Below are 26,170 nucleotides of genomic sequence, written 5' to 3'. Positions count from 1 at the left end.
CACCAACACCCTCACCAGCACCAACACCCTCACCAGCACCAGCACCAACACCCTCACCAGCACCAACACCCTCACCAGCACCCTCACCAGCACCAACACCCTCACCAGCACCAACACCCTCACCAGCACCAACACCCTCACCAGCACCAACACCCTCACCAGCACCAACACCCTCACCAGCACCAACACCGTCACCAGCACCAACACCCTCACCAGCACCAACACCCTCACCAGCACCAGTACCAACACCCTCACCAGCACCAACACCCTCACCAGCACCAACACCCTCACCAGCACCAACACCAACACCCTTAACAGCACCAACACCAACACCCTCACCAGCACCAACACCCTCACCAGCACCAACACCCTCACCAGCACCAACACCAACACCCTTAACAGCACCAGCACCAACACCCTCACCAGCACCAACACCCTCACCAGCACCAACACCCTCACCAGCACCAACACCCTCACCAGCACCAGCACCAACACCAACACCCTCACCAGCACCAACACCCTCACCAGCACCAACACCCTCACCAGCACCAACACCCTCACCAGCACCAACACCCTCACCAGCACCAACACCCTCACCAGCACCAACACCCTCACCAGCACCAACACCCTCACCAGCACCAACACCCTCACCAGCACCAACACCCTCACCAGCACCAACACCCTCACCAGCACCAACACCCTCACCAGCACCAACACCAACATCAACACCCTCACCAGCACCAACACCAACACCCTCACCAGCACCAACACCCTCACCAACACCCACACCCTCACCAGCACCAACACCCACACCCTCACCAGCACCAACACCCACACCCTCACCAGCACCAACAGCCTCACCAGCACCAACACCCTCACCAGCACCAACACCCTCACCAGCACCAACACCCTCACCAGCACCCACACCCTCACCAGCACCCACACCCTCACCAGCACCAACACCCTCACCAGCACCCTCACCCTCGCCAGCACCCTCACCCTCACCAGCACCCTCACCCTCACCAGCACCCTCACCCTCATCAGCACCAACACCCTCACCAGCACCAACACCCTCACCAGCACCAGTACCAACACCCTCACCAGCACCAACACCAACACCCTCACCAGCACCAACACCAACACCCTCACCAGCACCAACACCAACACCCTCACCAGCACCAACACCCTCACCAGCACCAGCACCAACACCCTCACCAGCACCAACACCAACACCCTCACCAACACCAACACCCTCACCAGCACCAACACCCTCACCAGCACCAACACCCTCACCAGCACCCTCACCAGCACCAACACCCTCACCAGCACCAACACCCTCACCAGCACCAACACCCTCACCAGCACCAACACCCTCACCAGCACCAACACCAACACCCTCACCAGCACCAACACCAACACCCTCACCAGCACCCTCACCAGCACCAACACCAACACCCTCACCAGCACCAACACCAACACCCTCACCAACACCCACACCCTCACCAGCACCAACACCCACACCCTCACCAGCACCAACACCCACACCCTCACCAGCACCAACACCCACACCCTCACCAGCACCCACACCCTCACCAGCACCAACACCCTCACCAGCACCAACACCCTCACCAGCACCAACACCCTCACCAGCACCAACACCCTCACCAGCACCAACACCCTCACCAGCACCAACACCCTCACCAGCACCAACACCCTCACCAGCACCAACACCAGCACCAACACCCTCACCAGCACCAACACCCTCACCAGCACCAACACCCTCACCAGCACCAACACCCTCACCAGCACCAACAACCTCACCAACACCCTCACCAGCACCCTCACCAGCACCAAGGTGAGGGTGTTGGTGCTGGTGAGGGTGTTGGTGAGGGTGTTGGTGCTGGTGAGGGTGTTGGTGAGGGTGTTGGTGCTGGTGAGGGTGCTGGTGAGGGTGTTGGTGCTGGTGAGGGTGTTGGTGAGGGTGCTGGTGCTGGTGATTGTGAGGCTTGTACTAGTGTGTGCTTGCTTGTACTGGTGTGTTCTTGCTTGTACTGGTGTGTTCTTGCTTGTACTGGTGTGTGCTTGCATATACTTTGGTGTCCTTACATGTACTGAGGGTTTGCTTGCATATACTGTTGTGTGTGCTCATGTACTTATGTGTGCTTGCATGTACTGGTGTGTGCTTGCTATTACTGGTGTGCACTAGCTTGGACTGGTGTGTGCTGGCTTGTACTGGGATGTCCTTGCAATAGACTGGTGTATGTGCTTGCATGCACTGGGGGTGTCATTCCATGTACTGGTGTGTCCTTGCATGTACTGGGGTGTGATTACATCTACTGGGGTGCGATTGCATGTACTGGGGTTGTGCTTTTCACATAATTGTTTTTTTCTTTTTATTTTTAAAACAAAGTAATTACAGCGTACAGTAACCATATAAAACAGGAAAGCACATAATAACACAGAATAACAATAAAACACATAACAAGTAACACAGATCAACATAACACAAAAGTGAAAACAAAGCATAACAGAAAACGCACAAAAACACACACAAGCAAAAACAAAAGCAGCACTCCCCATATGGGGCGCGCCACAAGCATGAGTAATGACTAAAGTGCACAAAGAGCACAATAAACCAAGGGTAAAATATAAACGAGGAATACACATATACAAAATAACAGAAAACACAGGCACTACGCGTCACACCACACAACAGCAGACATCACACCACAGAATCGAGAACACAGTAACAGAACATGGTAAATATAACACTGTAAATACAACATAGTAAGTAAAACACAAGAAATAACAAGGGAATGCAACAAAGCAATACACAACAAACACACAAACACAAGGAAACCAACCATAAGCAAAAATTAAAAAACCGAAACACGCAGGAACCAAAAAAATAACCCCCCCCCCAGACCCAGACACACACATGCAACCCCACCCCACACCCACGCACCCAGGCGCAAGCAACCCCACCCCACACCCACTCACCCAGGCGCAAGCAACCCCACCCCACACCCACTCACCCAGGCGCAAGCAACCCCACCCCACACCCACGCACCCAGGCGCAAGCAACCCCACCCCACACCCACGCACCCAGGCGCAAGCAACCCCACCCCACGCACCCAGGAGCAAGCAACCCCACCCCACACCCACGCACCCAGGAGCAAGCAACCCCACCCCACACCCACGCACCCAGGAGCAAGCAACCCCACCCCACACCCACGCACCCAGGAGCAAGCAATCCCACCCCACACCCACGCACCCAGGAGCAAGCAATCCCACAACACACCCACGCACCCAGGAGCAAGCAACCCCACCCCACACCCACGCACCCAGGAGCAAGCAACCCCACCCCACACCCACGCACCCAGGAGCAAGCAATCCCACCCCACACCCACGCACCCAGGAGCAAGCAATCCCACCCCACACCCACGCACCCAGGAGCAAGCAATCCCACAACACACCCACGCACCCAGGAGCAAGCAACCCCACCCCACACCCACGCACCCAGGAGCAAGCAACCCCACCCCACACCCACGCACCCAGGAGCAAGCAACCCCACCCCACACCCACGCACCCAGGAGCAAGCAATCCCACAACACACTACAGTCAACAAGGAGGATATTTCTCAGGAAACTTCCGCGACGGATACTTCCGCTTATATGCCTCCCATATTAAATATTCCAGTTCGGTAGGGGAACGGCCCTCACGACACCGCGGGTACTCCACATCCGGCGGGAGAGATCGCACCCAACCCCGGGACACCGAAGACGAAGAACCCGACTTGGGAGGCAGGAACACCGCCGCCGAGGAAGCAGGAGACGCCGGAACAGCAGGCGGAGGCTGCCGAGACGGCAACCCCACCCCGGACAAAGCAGGAGACACACAAGAAATGGCTGGAGACGAGTGGGGCGGCATAATCGCCGCCGACGAAACAGGGGAGGGGGCACAGAACCCTCAGAGCGAGCAGTGTTCTTCAACACCACCACCAGGTCGCCACATCCACTCTCAACCCCGCAAGGGGGAACCACCCCCCCACAGGGAACCGGAACCATCCGACGCGCCCGAAGCAAGAGGTACCGCCCCAACACGGGCCCCCACCCCCACAGCAGGAGCCACAGCAGGAGCCACAGCAGGAGCCACACCATCCACCAGACCCACACCAACACCAGGCGCACCATCCTCGCACTCCACAGAGGAACAGCTCTCAGAAGAACCATCAACCCTCGCCTCATCATCACATTCCTCTGTCCACGAAGGAGGAGGCGAAGCACCCGTATCCGTACGCGAACGCTTGGGGACAGGCCGTTGATCATCGGAGCTGTCACCCCCAGCAGGAGGCACCCGAGAGGAGCCGGCGGCAGGCCGCCCCACAACCGGGGGAGCACGTCCCCGCAGAACGTCAGCCTCAACAACACGGGGGACGAGACCGCCACCCACAGAGGAGACGGGAGAAGGAACAGGCGCGGCCGCAGAAGGGGAAGGGTCCAACACAGTTGAGGGAGCCTGCAGAGACGTCAGAGGCGCAGAGTCGGAAACAGGTGCAGAAGCCGGTGGAAGCGACGAGACAGACTGCGGGGGCGGAGCCGCACACACCAACACCTGGTCGTGTACACCACCATGCACACACACCGGGCCAACAGCCACCACCGGGTCAGCAGGCGGCAGGGGAACCTTCCCACCCACTCCATCACGAGGCGACAGGTCCTGCGCCACCAACGGGGGTAAAATCCTCGTCACGGAACAAATTAACAGGTGCAGTCTCGACCCCAGTGCAATCAGATGCCCCTCAATGCCACAACGAAAACATTGTCGAGGCTGTCCAGCGTTGAACGCCCGCATGGTGTAGCCCATCAAGGTCACCGCGGAGGGAACAGAAGACTTGAGCCGCAGGCCGAGAGTCCGGGTCCCACACGAGACACCATGCCACCTGCCAGCAGAGACGGAGTTCATCCGGATGGAAACGACAGTCCCAAACTGGCCAAAATACCGTCGAAGCAAAGCCTCCGTGAATTCAAACGGCACACCATGCTGGGCCACATACGTTACTGAGCAGCACCAGACAGATATAGTGACGGTACCACCGTCCCCAGGGAGAGGAAGAGAGCGCCCATCGTAACGGGCCACGAAGTCTCTATAAACAGCAGCGGAGTGAAACTTAACAAGTGCCCGATGGGTGGACAGCAGATGGAGCCCGTACACATCGGCAACTCGCACACGCAGCATATCCAACAGGACAATCTCAAGGGCCAGGTAAGACGCACGTCCAGAAATTCCAGACCCACGGTCTCAGAGCGGCGAATAGTGGGGAGGGGGGTCTCCATGGCGCCGACGCAACACCACCCTCCCACATGGAACGCCAAGCAACAACTGGGGAGCGCTTGGCGAGTGTGCGCGCTCCAGTGTGCTTGCACACACAATTAGTGTGTGCAAGCACACCTGCACACACTAATTGCATGTATTAGTGTGTGCTTGCATGTAATGGTGTTTGCTTGCTTGTATTTGTGTGTGCTTTCATGCACAGGTGTGTCCTTGTATGTGCTTATTTGTACTAGTGTGTGCTTGCATGTACTGGAGTGTGCTTGCTTTTACTAGTGTGTGCTTGCATGTATTGGTGAATGCTTGCATGTATTAGTGTGTGCTTGCATATACTGGTGTTTGCTTGCTTGTACTGGTGTGTTTGCATGCCCTTGTGTGCTTGATTGTACTGGTGTGTTCTTGCTTGTACTGTTGTGTGTGTTTTTGTACTGCTGTGTGCTTGCCTGTACTGGTGTGTGCTTGCCTGTACTGGTGTGTGCTTGAATGTACTGAGGTGTCCTTCCATGAACTGGGGTGAGATTGCATGTACTGGTGTGTGCTTGCATATACTGGTGTGTGCTTGCATGTACTGGTGTTTGCTAGCTTGGACTGGTATGTGCTGGCTTGTACTGGGGTGTCCTTGCATGTACTTGTGTGTATGCTTTCATGTACTAGTGTGTGCTTGCATGTTCTGGTGTATGCTTGCATGTATTGGGTGTGCTTGCATATAATGGTGTGCTTGTATGTACTGGAGTGTCATTGCATGTACTGATGTGTGCTTGTATGTATTGGGTGTGCCTGCATGTACTGGGGGGTGTCCTTGCATGTACTAGAGTGTGCTTTTATGTACTTGTATGTGCTTGTTTATACAAGTTCAAGTTCAAGTATGTTTATTGAGATAAGCAATAAATACATCTCAAAGGGATAGAGTAGCTTAGGCTATTTCTACCCCCCCTTGTTTATACTAGTGTGTCCTTGTATGTACTGATGTGAGCTGGCGTGTACTGGTGTGTGCTTACCTGTACTGGTGTGTGCTTGCCTGTACTGGTGTGTGCTTGCCTGTACTGGTGTGTGCTTGCCTGTACTGGTGTGTGCTAGCTTAGACCGGTGTATGCTGGCTTGTACTGGGGTGTCTGTGCAGGTACTGGTGTGTGTGCTTGCATGTACTGGAAGGCATTGCATGTGCAAGTCGGTGCTTGCATGTACTGGGGTGTGCTTGCATATGTGTGCTTGCATGTACTGTAGGTGTGCTTGCATATGTGTGCTTGCATGTACTGGAGTGTTTGCATATAATGGTATGCTTCTATGTACTGGGGTGTCTTTGCATGTACGTGTGTGTGCTTGCTTGTACTCGTGTGCTTGTATGTATTGGTGAATGCAAGCTTGTACTGGGGTGTACTTGCATGTACTGGAATGTGCTTGCATGTACTGGTGTGTGCTTGTATGTACTGGTGTGTGCATGCATGTACTGGGGTGTCCTTGCATGTACTGGAATGTGCTTGCATGTACTGGTGTGTGCTTGCATGTACTGGTGTGTGCTTGTATGTACTGGTGTGTGCTTACATTTACTGGGGTGTGCTTGCTTGGACTGGTGTGTGCTTTGCAGGTATTAGTGTGTGCTTGCATATACTGGTGTTTGCTTGTACAGGTGTGTGCTTACATGCACAGATGTGTACTTATTTGTAATAGTGTGTGCTTGCATGTAGTGGAGTTTGCTTGTTTGTACCAGTCTGTGCTTGCATGTACTGGTGTCTTTGCATGCCCTGTTGTGTGCTTGCTTGTCCTGCTTAGGGCTTGCATGTACTGGTGTCTGCTTGCATGTACTGGTGTCTGCTTGCATGTACTGGTGTCTGCTTGCATGTACTGGTGTCTGCTTGCATGTACTGGTGTCTGCTTGCATGTACTGGTGTCTGCTTGCATGTATTTGTGTTTGCTTGTACTGGTGTGTGCTTATTTGAACTAGTGTGAGGTAAGGGGCAGGTGTGAGGTAAGGCGCAGGTGTGAGGTAAGGAACAGGTGTGGGGTAAGGAACAGGTGTGAGGTAAGGAACAGGTGTGGGGTAAGGGGCAGGTGTGAGGTAAGGAACAGGTGTGGGGTAAGGGACAGGTGTGAGGTAAGGAACAGGTGTGGGGTAAGGGGCAGGTGTGAGGTAAGGAACAGGTGTGGGGTAAGGGGCAGGTGTGAGGTAAGGAACAGGTGTGGGGTAAGGAACAGGTGTGGGGTAAGAAACAGGTGTGGGGTAAGGAATAGGTGTGGGGTAAGGAGCAGGTGTGAGGTAAGGAGCAGGTGTGAGGTAAGGAGCAGGTGTGAGGTAAGGAGCAGGTGTGAGGTAAGGAGCAGGTGTGAGGTAAGGAGCAGGTGTGAGGTAAGGGGCAGGTGTGAGGTAAGGAGCAGGTGTGAGGTAAGGAGCAGGTGTGAGGTAAGGAGCAGGTGTGGGGTAAGGAGCAGGTGTGGGGTAAGGAGCAGGTGTGGGGTAAGGAGCAGGTGTGGGGTAAGGAGCAGGTGTGGGGTAAGGAGCAGGTGTGGGGTAAGGAGCAGGTGTGGGGTAAGGAACAGGTGTGGGGTAAGGAACAGGTGTGGGGTAAGGAACAGGTGTGGGGTAAGGAACAGGTGTGGGGTAAGGAACAGGTGTGAGGTAAGGAACAGGTGTAACGTAAGGAGCAGGAGTGAGGTAAGGAGCAGGTGTGAGGTAAGGAGCAGGTGTGAGGTAAGGAGCAGGTGTGAGGTAAGGAGCAGGTGTGAGGTAAGGAACAGGTGTGAGGTGAGGCGGTGGGTTTTTATACTTCAAAAATACACAAAAATTTTCACAGATTTGTATTATTTATTGAAATTTATATATTTACCCATTTGATAGAAATTGGTGATATTAGAACTAAGCAGTCTTAATGAAGCAGAACTTTGACTTCATCTAATAAAATAAAATAAATAAAATAAAAATAAAATGTATTTACGTAAAAGTACATACAAACATATTGAGTTATAAACAGAATGTTGGAAATTTACATAGAGCTGTTATATACAATGCTTAAGGCACTAATACGCACAGGTTTTCGGGCAAGAGGTAGGTGAAAAAACTTATAAACTACCAATGATCTACAGTGTCATCTTACAGGGGGCTTCCTGTAAGTGGTGAGACTTATTACTGTTGAGTAAGTATGGTGGCTGAGGGAAGGTGCAGTTTGTCGCTCACAATATTTGAACGACACAACACCCCTTTCTTGTGGGGTGTTGATCCTAATGTGGTGTTGATCCTAATGTGGTGATCATCCCCAATGTGATATGGATATTCCCAATGGTGTGTATGTGTGGATATCCTCAATATCCCCAATGTGATATGGAAGAAAATGCAGAATAGAACCAGTGAAGAGCAGAGGTGCCATTGGCACAATCAGAGAACACTGTATAAACATCAGAGGTCTACGGTTGTTCAACATCCTCCCAGCGAGCATAAGAAATATTGCCGGAACAACCGTGGACATCTTCAAGAGGAAACTAAACTCTTTTCTAAAAGACGTTCCGGACCAACCGGGCTGTGGTGGGTATGTGGGCCTGCGGGCCGCTCCAAGCAACAGCCTGGTGGACCAAACTCGTAGGTCAAGCTTGGCCTCGGGCCGGGCTTGGGGAGTAGTAGAACTCCCAGAACCCCATCAACCAGGTATCAACCAGGTGGTATTAATCCCAATGTGGTGTTGATCCCAATGTGGTACTGATACCAATGTGGTGTTGATCCTAATGTAGTGTTGATACCAGTCGCCTCGGGCTAGTCTCGTGCAGTTAGGTTCTATTGGCCAGTAGTATTTGCAGTACGTGGGTGAATCATTTATAGAAGTGGGACTCGAGCAGAATACGTGAACGAAGCGCTGGAGGAAAATACATACATCATCAGTTGTGAAGAGTGTGTGTTTGGTGACTGGATTAAGGAGCATTTGGCATGTGTTGATGAGGAGGGGTTGATATAAGAGAGCGCGGGGAGTGTGGCTTCACCACTCAGAGAAGATGTCCTCCAAGGTGCTGCCACTTCTCCTACTGCTGGCCGCTGCCGGTGAGATCCTCCTCTCGTTACTTTAAGTGTTTCTAAGATGCATTTTCTAACAACCGAACCGTTCAGTGTTATCCTATCACATCTATGGCATATCTCGGTGATATATCAGTTAAATTTTATTTATATATTAATGTATTTAAAAACCTGAAAGTAATAATGGGTCATTAAATAAGAATCAGACTTCAGAGGGGTTTGACACGAGGAAAGCTGTCAATGTATTAATGTTTACCTCATCACAAATGACGTAAAATTTATGAACATGTGTGCCCGTGTACAGGGAGAATACAGCCAGTGTGTAGGTTACATGTTATCCCCACCACCTGGTATACAGGCTGTGGGGTTGATAAGATAAATACAGGTATGTATACCTGCTGATGCTCATACACATCCCGTGCGTGCCATGCTGTTTTGTTCAGTGTCTTGTGTACATCTTATTGACTTCTTGTAGACAAAGACGTCTTGCAGACAGACGTCTCGTAGACATCTAATAGACGTCTCGTAGACATCTAATAGACGTCTCGTAGACATCCAATAGACGTCTTATAGACATCCAATAGACGTCTTGTAGACATGTAACAGACGTCTTGTAGACATATAACAGACATGTGGATATTACACCACTCATAGCTCTACTATTCAACAAATCTCTAGTGTCATACTCTTCCTGATATCCTTGAAAAAGCAAGAGTAACGCCAGTTCATAAAGGAGGCGAGACAGCTGACATAAACAATTACAGACCAATAACAAATCTACCGCTACTCTCAACAATATCTGAAAAAATTTCTTTACAAACAGCTCTACTCCTACCTCGTAAACCTCAACATATTAAGTCCTAGTCAGTTCTCCTTCCGCTCCCTAAAAAGTACCAACAATGTCATTATTAGTCTGATGTAATCTAAACAGACCTTAAAAAAAAAATGAGTTCCGAATTGGCCTCTTCATTGACCTGAGAAAGGCCTTTGTTACCATAAATCATAACTACATCTTATACTTTATCACTATGGAGACCGAGGCCTTGCCCTGAACTATATTAAGTCAAACCTTAGTGACAGTCACCAATGGGTCAACTTGTCCTCTTACAAAGAACGTCGCATTTCGATCATATGCGTTACATAAAGCCAAAAAATGGTCGTACTGAAAACTGGAAGCCGCTCGCGAAAGTGAGGTACTGTCCCGTTTTCTGTTTTGGGTCCTCTGGTAGGTTAGGAAAGGAATCTTTAATTAGACCGTTTTCTTGAGCTTGGGAAGCCTTATGTGGACGGCTGGATATGTAGTCATCAATGACATAACGCCCCGACTCTACCGTTAGCCGTAGGAGTGCCACAGGGCAGTATCTTAAGACCTCTTATTTCTTATGTACATCAATGATTTGCCAAATGTCTCTAACGTTCTTAAACCTGTATTATTTGCTGACACACTGCCTTCATCTAATAATAATAATAATAATAATAATAATAATCTGTTCAAATCCCAAACCACATACTATAAATAATATTGTAAATAACGAATTGAAAAATGTAAATTCATGGATGTCAACCAACAAACTCAAACTAAACACACAAAAAACTTACACTTTGTTTGCAAGCAAATCATCAAACCAAATTCACCGTCACATAGACAATGTCAACACTAATAGTAAAAATGAAATGAAAGTTCATTGGACTCTATATAGACAAGAGACAACTTCAATACTCACGTACTCACAAAGGGGGTACTGACACAAGGGGACACAGGTGAAAGCTGAGTACCCAAATGAGCCTCAGAGACATTAGAAAGAATTGTTTCAGTGTCAGAGTAGTTAATAAATGGAATGCATTAGGCAGTGATGTGGTGGAAGCGGACTCCATGCACAGTTTCAAATATAGATATGATAGAGTTCAATAGGCTCAGGAACCTACACACCAGTTGATTGACAGTTGAGAGACGGGACCAAAGAGCCGAAGCTCAACCCCCACAAGCACAACTGGTGAGTACAACACAGCCAAAAAGTCACTAAAACTGTTGGCGTATATTCTCTAAAATCAGATATTATGTCCCCCACTCTGCTCTCCTCTCATTATACACCAGCATCATTGATTGATTCTTTCTTTATTATGTAACACCAGCACCATTAGGCACAAAATCTGCTGTCAGAATTATAATAAACAGTCTTCAGACAACACACAGCCCCGCTGTTTATGTCTATAAATATGCTAACCATATTCTCACCCCACATATTCTCCTGTGTTATTTATGCATACACATTATTCCTAGATTATAATTCTGAATTGAAACTCTCCCCTCATAAATGTAATAGAACCCCTGAGCACCATACCAGAAATAAATATATATTTTATATCCCCAGAGTCAGACTAAATCTGTGCCAATACTCCATGCAAGTAAATGAACTCAGTCTATGGACCTCACTCCCTAATGAATTAATAAGGGCTCAACCTATACAGTATTCAAAAGTAAAACCAAAAAGTACCTAATTTCATCCTCACAGTTCCCCACCTTGTGCTACTAACTCACACTGTACCTTGTGCACTACTCGCTCACCCAATTTTTGTACTTAAGACATACAATTTCATAAGTATAACCTATTCTATCACGTTATAATGTAGCTATTATGTTGTATTCAAATTGTTATAATGTATTTATTATTCATTTATTGTTAGATTCAGGACCAGCCGTGAGGTGTGTGGCTTAGTAAGACTGTAACAATCACCCATGTATGTATTCCCACAGTCCGATGTACTTTCTTCTACTGTATATAGGTAAATAAATAATAAATATACACGCACTGGCATTGGTGTGATACCCACGAAATTAATTACACCAGTTATCCAAAACTAACGGACATCCTACTGACGATGGTAATATTGTCTTCTCTTCCTCCTCCTTCTCCTCCTCCTGGTGGTGCTGCTGCCGATGTGCCGCCTCCTCCTGGTGGCTGGGCGGTGGTCCATCAGCTGAAGCACAGTGGGAGTGTACAGCTTACCAGTGCGCTGGTGAAGACAAGTGTATTCCTTCACGCTACGTTTGTGACGGCTGGCTCGACTGTCAGGACGGCGACGATGAGTCCCAGTGCAGTAAGTGAGTCATATTTGTTCTCCTGTGACCTCGAATAGTGAGCAATATGATCTTGAGGGAAGTGTAAGGTGACCTTGAGGGTTGTGCAAGACGAGACCCGTAATAAGTTCCTCAACACTGCTACAACAGCCGAACTTGTTGTAAGAGGATCCTACTTGCTCAAGAGACGCCAGGAATCATCAAGATTTGTCATTCCACGTACATGTCCTTTCCTCAATCATGGCGGCTTTGTTTACCTTTATTACACAGTTTACGAGCTCGGAAGCACTACGAGGCTGTCCATAGCAGCCATGACCGTGGGTCCACAACGACCTCGCAGTGGTCCCAAGCTCGTAAAATAACATAGCCGCCATGATTGAGGAAGGATGTACATGTCTCGCAAGACGGCACGTCAATGTTTCATTAATCATGCTCCTGAACTTTCTATGAGATGCTCATGTAAGTAAGGTAACTTACGACACGTTCATGTAACATGATACCTGCTGTGGCAGGTTTAAACGTTAGCTTCCTGTTCCAAAAGGAATCTTTACTAGAGAGTTCAGACAGCTGTGCTGAGCGACAATACCTCCCCCTGGATGACTCCTGGTGTTGGACCAGTAGACCTCAACGAAAAGTTCACATTGTCCTCGCGTGCTGCTGGTTAAATTAGTCCATTGCTTGTCATGCAGATCCTAAATGTCTTCAATTTCAAAATTTGTAACACTTGTTTTGTACCTTAACATTTCTCGGATCCTCCCCGGTATTTACGGGCTCTGAAACCATTCAAAATGTTATGTATGCACCTGTGTTAACCAAAACCAGCTGGGGGCCCCATTCTAGAGGTTTGTGGGACACGTGGAAGACCACACTAGCAGGGGCACTTGCTAGAGCCCCCAAATACCAAGGGGGACTTTGCCTAAGGAGTTTAAAGTGTGCTGTCATCTAGTCTGTCTTTCAGCGCACTGCAACGAAGGTTTCTATCGATGCGAGACGTCTAAGAACTGCATCGTAGAGCACTTCATCTGTGATGGCGTTGAAGACTGTGTTGGTGGTGACGACGAACTTAACTGCAGTAAGTTTTTTTTGAGGGTTCTAAAGTTGTAAACCACTATGACTGGTCGGTACAGCGACGGCCTTGCTTCTTGCAGCCCCCTCCCCATCCGGCCCGTTGGCGTCGTGAGGGGGCTTGGTGGACGGCTGTCGGAGTGTGATGCTCCGTTGGGCAGTCCTCTGTCCTTTTCTGACCTTGCACTCCTGCTGCTGTCTTCTCCAATTGTGCCGGATCGCTTTTCCTTTTTCTTATGTTTCGTCTTTCTCCCCCCTCTTCTCCTATCTGCTTGTCATTTCCTGCCGACCTTTTGCTTGTTTTGGATTATTTCTATGGACTTCTTCTATTTTGACGCCCGGGTGCTTGAGGAGGCATACTCTTGCACCCGTAGAACTGTAGTACCCAACGTCTCGAGCGAGGGGAACCTTTTATTGTCAATCCCCCTTTCGTCGCTGAACCCGATCTCGACGGACTGACGGTTCTTAAGGTGGCGTTTGTGGGGCGTATACTCACGACGCACCCCTAGGGGGCCCCGGCATGGTCGGCGATAGCTTCCTGTTGGGTGTCCTGCCTCTAATTGTGGCTCCATGGTGGGTATGGGGGCACATTCGTGGATGAATTTGTCACTTTTCGTCTCTGTCGTTGAATGTTTCCGTTGTACCCTCTCAGGCTCGTGGGGTGGGCGACCAAGCCCCCGAGTCGGCCTGTATTGGAAGACCAGGCTCTGTAGCTCCCGCTGCGTTGGGCCCCGACCTTGCTCCTCCTTTGACCGTCCTGACTTCTTCCCCCAGCTCCCCTCCCTCCTCTGTGGTTGGGTCGAGCCTCCAGCCCCCGGTGGTGACCACTTCGTCCCCTGGTGTGGCTAAGTCTTTCGTTGTGACTACTGCGCCTTTTGACCCCTCTCTCTCTAGGGGTTCTCAACACCGTTCGCGCCCCAACCGCACTCGCTGGATTCCTTCCCGTGCTGATGCGTATCAGGCCTTGTTTGGTCCTGCTTCATGGGCCAAATACTTTGATCTCCTCCCTCTTGATTCTGCGCCTCCTGACGATTTCTCCCTCCATCGGCATCTTGTAGATTCCGTGGATGCGTCTGTTACTTTCAACCCCACTCGTCTCGGTACACGTGTCGTTGCTGCTCCTTCTCAGGATGCGGCTTCCCGCTTGGCTGCCTTATCTTGCCTTGGCGAGATCCCTGTTCGGGTCTCCAAGAACGTTCAGATGAATGCCAGTGTTGGCACTATTCTCCTCCCACCCCATGTTGCAACCGGTGTTCGGAATCTGCAGGATTGCCACGATGATATTCGGCATATCCTTCATGCCCAAGGCCATTCTGTCCTCCAGGTTGACTCGTTTACCTCGTCCCCCTCGTGGTCGTCGCCGTCAACCCCTTCGCGTTGTGAAGATCACCTTTGATGGTAGGACCCTTCCATCCTCTGTCATTCTTGCTGGTGCTAGGTGCTCTGTCCAGGAGTATATACCTTCTCCTCGACTTTGTAACAAGTGCTGGAGGTTTGGGCATGGTGCCCTCCGCTGCTCTGGGACTGTCTCTCTCTGTCCTTTGTGTGGGAGTGAAGGTCACTCTAAGTCGGAGTGCACTTCTCCCCAAGCTCGCTGCCTCAACTGCGGTGAGGCCCATCCTACCTTCTCCCGTGCCTGTGTCCATTACAAGCTTGAGGCGGCCGTCCTTAACCTGAAGCACCGCGAGCGTTTATCTTTTCCTGAGGCGAGGCGCCAGGTTCGCCGGCTCCTGCCTTATACTAACATCTCTTATGCTCGCGTGTTGCGCTCTTCCTCTCCTCGTCCTTCCCCCCTTCCTCAGACTCTCAACCGTTTCCGGGCCTTGGACCCTGATACGCCCACTGCCCCCTCCTCTGTTCCTTTGAGTTCTCTCCCGAGGGGTCCCCCTCCTGGTCCTCTGTCTGGGGTTCCCCTTCTTTCAACCCGGTCTGTCATGTCTCCTGTGTCTTCTTCCTCGTCCCCCTCCGATCCTCCTTCCCATCCTCTTCCTCCATCTATCGGCTCTCCCCACTGCCTGTCGGTGCGGGCGGATGTCCATCGCTCTCCTAACGGCCGTCGTGTGTGCTCTCGTTCGGCTTCTCCTGTTGAGACACTGGAATCCGTTTCCCGGTACGTAGTTGCTGGGACACCGTTCTCTTTAAGTCAGAAGCGTAAGCCTGGCTCCTCTCCTTCCTCTTCCCCGGCGGGTAAGAAGGCTTCGCTTTCTTCCTCAGCTCCTACTTCTGGCTCTGTTGCTCCTTCCCCTCCCGTTTCAGTGATTGCGCCCCCTGTTCCTGCTATGGAGGTTTCTTTGGCCCCTGCTTCTCTTTCGGTTGCTGCTCTTGCTGGGGTGCGCTCCCCTCTTTCTACTCCCCCTCTTCCTGCTGCTGTCCTTGACTGCTCCTCTCCGTTGTCTCCTCCTCTTCCTCCTCCTCCTCCGGACCCCACCCGCCCACCTCTGATCTGTTCTTCCGTTTCCTTCCATCCGTCTTTGCTCAGTTTACCCATGCCCCCTAACCCTGACTTTGCTGACCCTGATCCCGACCCTGATATTCTTTAACGTGCTCTGTTGCTCTTTCGCCTTTGTTTCTTCCTTGTTCTCTGTTTTTGTCCTTTCTCTTCTCGTCGTTGTCCATTCTTCAATGGAACGTTCGAGGTTATTACGCCAATTTCCTCGAACTCCAACTTCTGATTTCGCGGTTTTCGCCCCTTTGTGTCTGTCTCCAGGAGCCAATGCTTGGTGCTCGTCCTGGTCGTTTTCGTGGCTATTCCTTTCTCTCCCCCCCCCCCCCAGCCATTGCTGGGGCTTCTAATTCTTCTGCTCTCTTGATTCGTGCTGATGTTCCCTTTGTTCCTTTACTTTTTCCTTCGCCTTTCCATTGTTCTGCTGCTCGTATCTTTGTGGGGAAATGGTACACAGTTTGTTCCATTTATCTCCCCCCGAGTGTCCCGCTCTCTCTTCCTGATTTGAAACACCTCCTAGACTCCTTGCCGGAGCCTGTTCTCCTGCTGGGTGACTTCAATTGTCGTCATTCTCTTTGGGGTGACGTTCTGACGAATACCCAGGGTCGCCTCCTTGAGCCGTTTCTCCTCTCTTCTTCCCTGTCTCTTCTGAATTCTGGTGAGCCCACTCATTTGGACTCTCGGACTCGCACCCTTTCTTGTCTTGATCTTTCTCTCTGCTCTTTTTTTTTTTTTTTTTTTTTTTTTTTTTGAGATATATACAAGAGTTGTTACATTCTTGTACAGCCACTAGTACGCGTAGCGTTTTGGGCAAGTCCTTAATCCTATGGTCCCTGGAATACGATCCCCTGCCGCGAAGAATCGTTTTTTCATCCAAATACACATTTTACTGTTGCGTTAAACAGAGGCGCCCAATTGGAATTGCGCCCAGGAATTGCGCCCAGTAAATCCTCCCCGGCCAGGATACGAACCCATGACATAGCGCTCGCGGAATGCCAGGCGAGTGTCTTACCACTACACCACGGAGACTGCTAGACACGGTCTTCTTCTCTTTACTTAGATTTCACGTGGCAGGTTCTTGATGACCTCCATGGAAGTGATCATTTCCCCATCCTTGTTTCCTTTTTCTCTTTTCGCCCTTCCCTCTCTTTCCCTAGGTGGCAGTTTGCTAAGGCAGACTGGACCCTCTTTACCCTCAGTGCTGCTCTCTCTGACCTCTCCCTTCTGCCTCTCTCTCGCGCTCTCCTCCTTTTTCTTGACACTGTCTTCAACGCTGCCCTCCGCTCTAATCCTCGCTCTTCCTCTTGGGGACCACGGAAGTGCGTTCCCTGGTGGAATGCGGACTGTGCTCGAGCTGTCCGCTGTAAGCGTGCAGCCTGGAAGAGGCACCGCCATAGGCAGACGACCGATTCTTTTCTTTTCTTTCGGAAAGCGAGTGCGGTGGCCCGTAGGGCCATCGCTAAACGTGAATGTTGGGCATCTTATGTCTCAACAATTACGTCCGAAACCCCTCTGGCCCAGATCTGGAAGCGTATCCGCAAGATAGCGGGTAAGTTCGTTCCCGATGTTTCACCGGTCCTTCACCTCCATGATACTCTTGTGGCGGACCCATTGCAGGTCGCTTCCGAACTGGGTTCCCACTTTTCTTCTGTTAGCTCTGGTCTTCATCTTCCCCAATCTTTCCTTCTTCGTAAACCTGTCCTTGAGTTTCGTCCTTTAGATTTCTGCACTCATCTTCAGCTTCCCTATAATGATCCCTTCTCTCTCTCTGAACTTCGTTCTGCCCTGGCCCTCTGCGGTTCTACGGCGGCGGGCTCCGATGGTATTCATTATGAGATGCTTCGCCATCTCCCTCCGAGCACGTTTCAGTATTTACTGAGTCTGTATAATCGGATCTGGGAGTCGTCGTCAGTCCCTGAGGACTGGCTCGATGCCGTTGTCCTCCCTGTTCGCAAACCGGGGTCTCTGGGTACTTCCCCTAAGGACTTTCGCCCTATTGCTCTCACAAGTTGTGTCTGCAAACTCTTTGAACGTATGGTTAACGTTCGTCTGATGTGGTTCCTGGAACACCATCACCTCCTCTCCCCTTCTCAATTTGGTTTCCGCAAGTGCCGCAGCACGACAGATGTCCTGGTGAACTTGGAGGTCTATATTCGTACTGCTTTTGCTGCGAAGACCTCCGTTGTTGCCGTCCTTTTTGACCTGGAAAAGGCTTACGACACCACTTGGCGTTATCATATCCTATCTCAACTTCATTCTTTTGGCCTTCGTGGTCATCTCCCTCTCTTTCTCCGCAGCTTCCTCTCTCGTCGTTCCTTTCGGGTGCGCCTTGGTACCGCTCTCTCTCCCTCTTTTCAGCAATACGAAGGTGTGCCCCAGGGTAGTGTTCTGAGCACTACTCTTTTTCTTGTTGCCCTCAATGGTCTTCTTTCCTCTCTTCCTTCTGGTGTCTTCTCCGCTCTGTATGTTGATGATCTTACCCTTTGTTGTCAGGGTGATGATTCGCCTCTCCTTCAATGCTGGCTTCAACTTGCAATTGATGCCGTGTCGTCTTGGGCCACAGATCATGGCTTCAAGTTCTCTACTTCTAAGACTTGTGCCATGACTTTTACGCGGAAACGGGTTGTTCTTCGTCCCTCTTTGTCACTTTATGGTCATCCCCTTGAATACAAAGATTCCGCGAAGCTTTTGGGGTTATTCCTTGACACTCGTTTGTCTTGGTCTCCCCATATCTCTTACCTCCGTGTTGAGTGCTCTAAGGCCCTTACCCTCCTTCGGGTCTTGTCCCATTCTTCTTGGGGGGCAGATAGGTGCACTCTCCTTGCTTTACATTCCTCTCTCGTCCTGTCTAAGCTCGATTATGGTTGCCCTGCTTATTCGTCTGCTTCTCCTTCTACTCTTCGCTGTCTTGATGCTTTGCACCATACTGGCTGGCGCCTCAGTTCTGGGGCCTTTCGTTCGACTCCCATCCTTAGCTTGTATGTTGACACTGGCTTCCTGTCTCTCCAGGACCGCCGTGATCGCTACTGTCTTCGCTATCTTGCGCGGTCCTTGCAACATCCTTCCTCTCGCCTCTGTCGTGCTTTAACTTTTACCCCTCCTGCGGTTCCTGTTCCTCTTCACCACCTCCCTCTTTCTGTCCGGTTATCTCGCCTACAGGATTCTCTTTCCATTCGTATTTCTGATGTTTCTCCTCGTGTTGTTCCTTCTTTGCCCCCGTGGAGGGTCCCTCTTCCGCGGTTTTGTACATCCTTGACCCGTATCACTAAAGCTTTTACCCCTCTTACGGTTCTAAAACGCCGTTTCCTCGAGCACTTTTCTTCTCACTCCCGCTCCGTTTCTGTCTTCACCGATGGGTCTAAGTCAGCGGACGGTGTTGGCTACTCTGTTGTTTTTCCTGATCGCACTTATATGTGTCGCTTGCCTCCGGAGACTAGCATCTTTACAGCGGAACTTTATGCTATTCTCTATGCTCTTCGTCTCCTGCTTTCTCGTTGTCAGTCTTCCTTTGTAGTTGTTGTTGACTCTCGTAGTGCCCTCATGGCTCTCGGGTCCTTTAATCCGGTTCATCCAGTAGTTGTCGAGATCCAGCATTGGCTGTTTCTTGTTCACAGTAAATTTAAGTCGGTTGAGTTTTGTTGGGTTCCCAGCCGTATTGGTGTGTGTTTAAATGAGCGTGCGGATGCTGCCGCCAAGGAAGCTGTCCGCTCTTGTCCCATCTCTCGTAAAGGCATTCTGTATTCCGACTTTTACCCGGTTATCCATTCCTCAGTCCTTACTCGTTGGCAGGCTTCTTGGTTGTCTGTTACTGGTAACAAGCTACGTACTCTTAAATGTTGTGTTTCCTCGTGGCCGTCCTCCTTCCACCGTAACCGGCGGTGGGAAACAGCTCTGGCGAGGTTGCGTATTGGCCATACTCGCTTAACCCATGGTCACTTGATGGAGCGCCGCCCTGCTCCTTATTGTCCTAGTTGCATTGTCCCTCTTACGGTCGTGCATGTCCTTCTTGAATGTCCTGACTTCCAGGACGAGCGTGTGTCTTGCTTTCCGACCGCCCCTCGCGGTCACCTGTCCCTCGATAGAATTCTTGGTGACTCGGATACTTTTGATATCGTTCGCCTTATTCGTTTTTGTTCTCGTATTGGCATCCTTGGTGATATTTAGCACCCTCTGATTATTTTGCGTATTTGATGGTGCTACATAGCCTTCCCGGTTTGGTGCCTTCTTTTGATAATTACTTACTTGCAGGTCGGCGTTCGATCCTTGACGGTCCAAATGGTTGAGCACCATTCCCTTCTTCCGTTCTATCACTTATAATGTTCGGTAAAATATATAACCGAGAAAATAGTTTGAGATAATTACCTTATGTTACCTTCTACTTACAAAGAAAATATTAAATTCATAAAATTTATTTACCTTTTGATAATTTTGTAATGTACTTTCTAACTGAATTTTTTATGTGACGACAGCAAACTTATATATGCTTCATGTTTGATTGTCATTGTCAAGAATAAATACATTTATATAGACCAACATTGAACCTTTAACTTTTCGTTTATTAATATGAACTTCGAAAGCGATAACTGGAGAGCTCTTGACACAACAATGGTTGACGGTGCCTCTGAAAAGTTCATATATTCTTGATAATCCCTCCTTGTACCTTGAATTTTTCCCAGTCCCCCTTGTACCCTGACCAGCCCCCCTTGTACCCTGACCAGCCCCCCCTTGTACCCTGACCAGCCCCCCACCTTGTACCCTGACCAGCCCACCTTGTACCCTGACCAGCCCCCCCCTTGTACCCTGACCAGCCCCCCCTTGTACCCTGACCAGCCCCCCCTTGTACCCTGACCAGCCCCCCCTTGTACCCTGACCAGCCCCCTCTTGTACCCTGACCAGCCCCCCCCCTTGTACCCTGACCAGCCCCCTCTTGTACCCTGACCAGCCCCCTCTTGTACCCTGACCAGCCCCCTCTTGTACCCTGACCAGCCCCCTCTTGTACCCTGACCAGCCCCCTCTTGTACCCTGACCAGCCCCCCCTTGTACCCTGACCAGCCCCCTCTTGTACCCTGACCAGCCCCCCCTTGTACCCTGACCAGCCCCCCCTTGTACCCTGACCAGCCCCCTCTTGTACCCTGACCAGCCCCCTCTTGTACCCTGACCAGCCCCCTCTTGTACCCTGACCAGCCCCCCCTTGTACCCTGACCAGCCCCCCCTTGTACCCTGACCAGCCCCCCCTTGTACCCTGACCAGCCCCCCCTTGTACCCTGACCAGCCCCCCCTTGTACCCTGACCAGCCCCCCCTTGTACCCTGACCAGCCCCCCCTTGTACCCTGACCAGCCCCCCCTTGTACCCTGACCAGCCCCCTCTTGTACCCTGACCAGCCCCCCCCTTGTACCCTGACCAGCCCCCTCTTGTACCCTGACCAGCCCCCCTTGTACCCTGACCAGCCCCCCCTTGTACCCTGACCAGCCCCCCCTTGTACCCTGACCAGCCCCCTCTTGTACCCTGACCAGCCCCCCTTGTACCCTGACCAGCCCCCCCTTGTACCCTGACCAGCCCCCTCTTGTACCCTGACCAGCCCCCCCTTGTACCCTGACCAGCCCCCCCTTGTACCCTGACCAGCCCCCCCCCCCTTGTACCCTGACCAGCCCCCCCCCCCCTTGTACCCTGACCAGCCCCCCCCCTTGTACCCTGACCAGTCCCCTCTTGTACCCTGACCAGCCCCCCCTTGTACCCTGACCAGCCCCCTCTTGTACCCTGACCAGCCCCCCCCCCTTGTACCCTGACCAGCCCCCCCCCCCCCTTGTACCCTGACCAGCCCCCCCCCCTTGTACCCTGACCAGTCCCCTCTTGTACCCTGACCAGCCCCCCCTTGTACCCTGACCAGTCCCCTCTTGTACCCTGACCAGCCCCCTCTTGTACCCTGACCAGCCCCCTCTTGTACCCTGACCAGCCCCCCCTTGTACCCTGACCAGCCCCCTCTTGTACCCTGACCAGCCCCCCCCCCTTGTACCCTGACCAGCCCCCCCCCTTGTACCCTGACCAGCCCCCCCCCTTGTACCCTGACCAGTCCCCTCTTGTACCCTGACCAGTCCCCTCTTGTACCCTGACCAGCCCCCCCTTGTACCCTGACCAGTCCCCTCTTGTACCCTGACCAGTCCCCTCTTGTACCCTGACCAGCCCCCCCTTGTACCCTGACCAGTCCCCTCTTGTACCCTGACCAGCCCCCTCTTGTACCCTGACCAGCCCCCTCTTGTACCCTGACCAGCCCCCTCTTGTACCCTGACCAGTCCCCTCTTGTACCCTGACCAGCCCCCCCTTGTACCCTGACCAGTCCCCTCTTGTACCCTGACCAGCCCCCCCTTGTACCCTGACCAGTCCCCTCTTGTACCCTGACCAGCCCCCTCTTGTACCCTGACCAGCCCCCTCTTGTACCCTGACCAGCCCCCTCTTGTACCCTGACCAGCCCCCTCTTGTACCCTGACCAGCCCCCTCTTGTACCCTGACCAGTCCCCTCTTGTACCCTGACCAGTCCCCTCTTGTACCCTGACCAGTCCCCTCTTGTACCCTGACCAGTCCCCTCTTGTACCCTGACCAGCCCCCCCCCTTGTACCCTGACCAGCCCCCTCTTGTACCCTGACCAGTCCCCTCTTGTACCCTGACCAGCCCCCCTCTTGTACCCTGACCAGCCCCCCCCTTGTACCCTGACCAGCCCCCCCCCCTTGTACCCTGACCAGCCCCCCCCCTTGTACCCTGACCAGCCCCCCCCCCTTGTACCCTGACCAGTCCCCCCTTGTACCCTGACCAGCCCCCCCCCCTTGTACCCTGACCAGCCCCCCCCCTTGTACCCTGACCAGCCCCCCCCCTTGTACCCTGACCAGCCCCCCCCCTTGTACCCTGACCAGCCCCCCCCCCTTGTACCCTGACCAGCCCCCCCTTGTACCCTGACCAGCCCCCCCCTTGTACCCTGACCAGCCCCCCCCTTGTACCCTGACCAGCCCCCCCCCTTGTACCCTGACCAGCCCCCCCCCCCTTGTACCCTGACCAGTCCCCCCTTGTACCCTGACCAGCCCCCCCCTTGTACCCTGACCAGCCCCCCCCCCTTGTACCCTGACCAGCCCCCCCCTTGTACCCTGACCAGCCCCCCCCCTTGTACCCTGACCAGCCCCCCCTTGTACCCTGACCAGCCCCCCTTGTACCCTGACCAGCCCCCCTTGTACCCTGACCAGCCCCCCCTTGTACACTGACCAGCCTCCCCCCGTTGTACACTGACCAGCCTCCCCCCTTGTACCCTGACCAGCCCCCCTTGTACCCTGACCAGCCCCCCCCCTTGTACACTGACCAGACCCCCCCCCCCTTGTACCCTGACCAGCCCCCTTGTACCCTGACCATCCCCCCCTTGTACACTGACCAGCCCCCCCTTGTACCCTGACCAGCCCCCCCTTGTACCCTGACCAGCCCCCCTTGTACCGTGTACCCTGACCAGCCCCCCTTGTACCCTGACCAGCCCCCCTTGTACCCTGACCAGCCCCCCCCCCTTGTACCCTGACCAGCCCCCCTTGTACCCTGACCAGCCCCCTTGTGCCTTGTACCCTGACCAGCCCCCCCTTGTACCCTGACCAGCCGTGAGCACCGCGACGCCGGTGTGTGACGAGGACCAGTACCAGTGCTTGGAAGGTCTGTGCATCAACAAGGTGTTCGTGTGTGACGGCTACAAGGACTGCTCCTTCACAGAGGACGAACACGAGTGTAGTGAGTGTGTCGGGTCCTCCTCCAGCGGGCACTGACTGGCTTGTGTCTCTACCAGCACTGCTGGAGAGGGCTCACATGTCGCGTTCTGTATGTGTGTATGTATGTGTGTATGTGTGTATGTATGTGTGTATGTATGTATGTATGTATGTATGTATGTATGTATGTATGTATGTATGTATGTATGTATGTACTCACCTAATTGTGCTTGCGGGGGTTGAGCTTTGGCTCTTTGGTCCCGCGTCTCAACTGTCAATCAACTGGTGTACAGGTTCCTGAGCCTACTGGGCTCTATCATATCTACATTTGAAACTGTGTATGGAGTCAGCCTCCACCACATCACTTCCTAGTGCATTCCATTTATTATCTACTGACACTGAAAAAATTCTTTCTAACGTCTCTGTGGCTCATCTGGGTACTAAGTTTCCACCTGTGTCTCCTTGTTCGTGTCCCACCCGTGCTGAAGAATTTGTCTTTGTCCACCCTGTTAATTCCCCTGAGAATTTTGTAGGTGGTTATCATGTCTCCCCTTACTCTTCTGTTTTCCAGGGTTGTGAGATTCAGCTCCTTTAGCCTTTCCTTGTAACTCATTCCTCTCAGTTCCAGGACGAGCCTGGTGGCATACCGCTGAATCTTCCCTAACTTTGTCTTGTGTTTAACTAGGTATGGACTCCAGACTGGAGCTGCATATTCCAGGATTGGTCTTACATAAGTGGTAAACAGGGTCCTTAACGATTCCTTACACAAGTTTCTAAAGGCAGTTCTTATGATGGCCAGTCTAGCATATGCCGCTGATGATATATTCTTTTGATGTGGGCCTCTGGGGACAGGTTCGGTGTGATATCAACCCCCAGATCTTTCTCTCTATTTGACTCTTGCAGGATTTCACCTCCCAGATGATACCTTGTATTCAGCCTCCTGCTCCCTTCCCCTAATTTCATTACTTTACACTTTCCAGAGTTGAACTTTAGCAGCCATCTTCATCCGTCTTGATTCTTCTCATAATTTTTGCATCATCAGCAAACATTGAGAGGATCGAGTCTATACCCTCCGGAAGATCGTTTACATATATTAGAAACAGGAAACATACATACATGTATGTATATGTATGTATGTATGTATGTATTTTATGCATGTATGTATGTGTGTGTGTGTGTGTGTGTGTGTGTGTGTGTGTGTGTGTGTGTGTGTATGTATGTATGTATGTATGAATGTACGATTGTATGTATGTATTTAAGTATGTTTGTATGTATGTATGCATGTAGAAGCAAACCTCATCTCTCCATATAATTTTATCTTCTGTATTTACGAACGTTTATGTTTATACATCAACCTATAGTTGTAGAAGTTTAAAATATGATTATTGTTCTATTTAACACTATGATGTGAGAGTGACTGTGGCCGTCCCTGTGGCAGGTGAGTGTAGCGAGGGCTTCCACTGCCTCGACGACCTGTGTGTTGCTGACATGTTCGTCTGTGACAACTATGAGAACTGCCAGAGGGGCGAGGACGAGGCTCTCTGTGGTGAGTTGTTTACTGTCTTTGTTGGTTGGTGTGGTGGGGACGAGGCGCTCTGTGGTGAGTTGTTTACTGTCTTTGTTGGTTGTTGTGGTGAGGACGAGGCGCTCTGTGGTGAGTTGTTTACTGTCTTTGTTGGTTGGTGTGGTGGGGACGAGGCGCTCTGTGGTGAGTTGTTTACTGTCTTTGTTGGTTGGTGTGGTGGGGACGAGGCTCTCTGTGGTGTGGTCCGTATTTTACTAATACATCTTCTACAAGACCCTTCTGAAGATGTATTATTAAATACGAAAGTACTTAGGGAAATTCCTGTTTCAGTTCTTCCTCCGTGATCTGACATTGTCATATATATATATATATATATATATATATATATATATATATATATATATATATATATATATATATAATATATATTTATTTATTTATTTATTTTAGGGGGTACCACCTCTGGTGTAATTGCAGGGACTCACATCCTCGAAGAAGAACAAAGAGCATTCAGAGAAGATCTTGTGGATTCTCACTGAATACTTTATTCTTTTCTTCTCCTACCACCCCTATTATTTTTTTGTATGTTTTGTTTTATTTTATTGTAATGCTACAGTTTACAGAGAACACACGCAAATATATAACAAACAATCAGCGTTCGAAGACCTCGTCCAGCTCCTCGGAAGTTGGGTGCGTACCCAGGATACAGCACGCATTTCCCCTCTGAACTGCGACACTGAGGCGCTGGAACAGGAAACTGGCTGCTCGTGGGTCTCTACTTTTCCCAATGAGTTCCTCACCAACCTCCTTTAAAAACTTGAGTGCACATTTACCCCAGGCGCCCAGAGTCTCAGAGCCTATCGGCACGAACCTGTAACAACGTTCTAGGTCTCTGTACTTGTGGATTTTCTGGGTCTCCCTGAAGGTGGCTGCCCCACCTCCCTCCGCTGAGCTGTAACGTAAATAGGTATCAGCCAATGTAGATGCACAGGTGTAATCCCATAC

At 51.3% G+C, this 26,170-nt stretch overlaps 1 protein-coding gene across 1 annotated transcript in view; it reads left to right on the top strand.

The window, feature by feature from the left end:
- The first annotated feature begins 9,233 nt into the window (after window positions 1-9,233).
- The window catches only part of LOC123762717 (low-density lipoprotein receptor), a 37,897-nt gene continuing 20,960 nt past the window's right edge, over window positions 9,234-26,170 (top strand). The window contains exons 1-5 of the mRNA XM_045749427.2: window positions 9,234-9,352; window positions 12,305-12,424; window positions 13,363-13,476; window positions 23,537-23,665; window positions 25,079-25,186. Coding sequence (XP_045605383.1) covers window positions 9,307-9,352; window positions 12,305-12,424; window positions 13,363-13,476; window positions 23,537-23,665; window positions 25,079-25,186 — 517 coding nt within the window. The 5' untranslated portion in view covers window positions 9,234-9,306. The remainder of the gene's footprint in view (window positions 9,353-12,304; window positions 12,425-13,362; window positions 13,477-23,536; window positions 23,666-25,078; window positions 25,187-26,170) is intronic.

This window comes from Procambarus clarkii, chromosome 27, assembly GCF_040958095.1.
Source record: "Procambarus clarkii isolate CNS0578487 chromosome 27, FALCON_Pclarkii_2.0, whole genome shotgun sequence".
Lineage (NCBI taxonomy): Eukaryota > Metazoa > Arthropoda > Malacostraca > Decapoda > Cambaridae > Procambarus > Procambarus clarkii.
The sequence above is the reverse complement of the archived record's forward strand: the minus strand, read 5'-3'. Positions and strand labels throughout refer to the sequence as shown.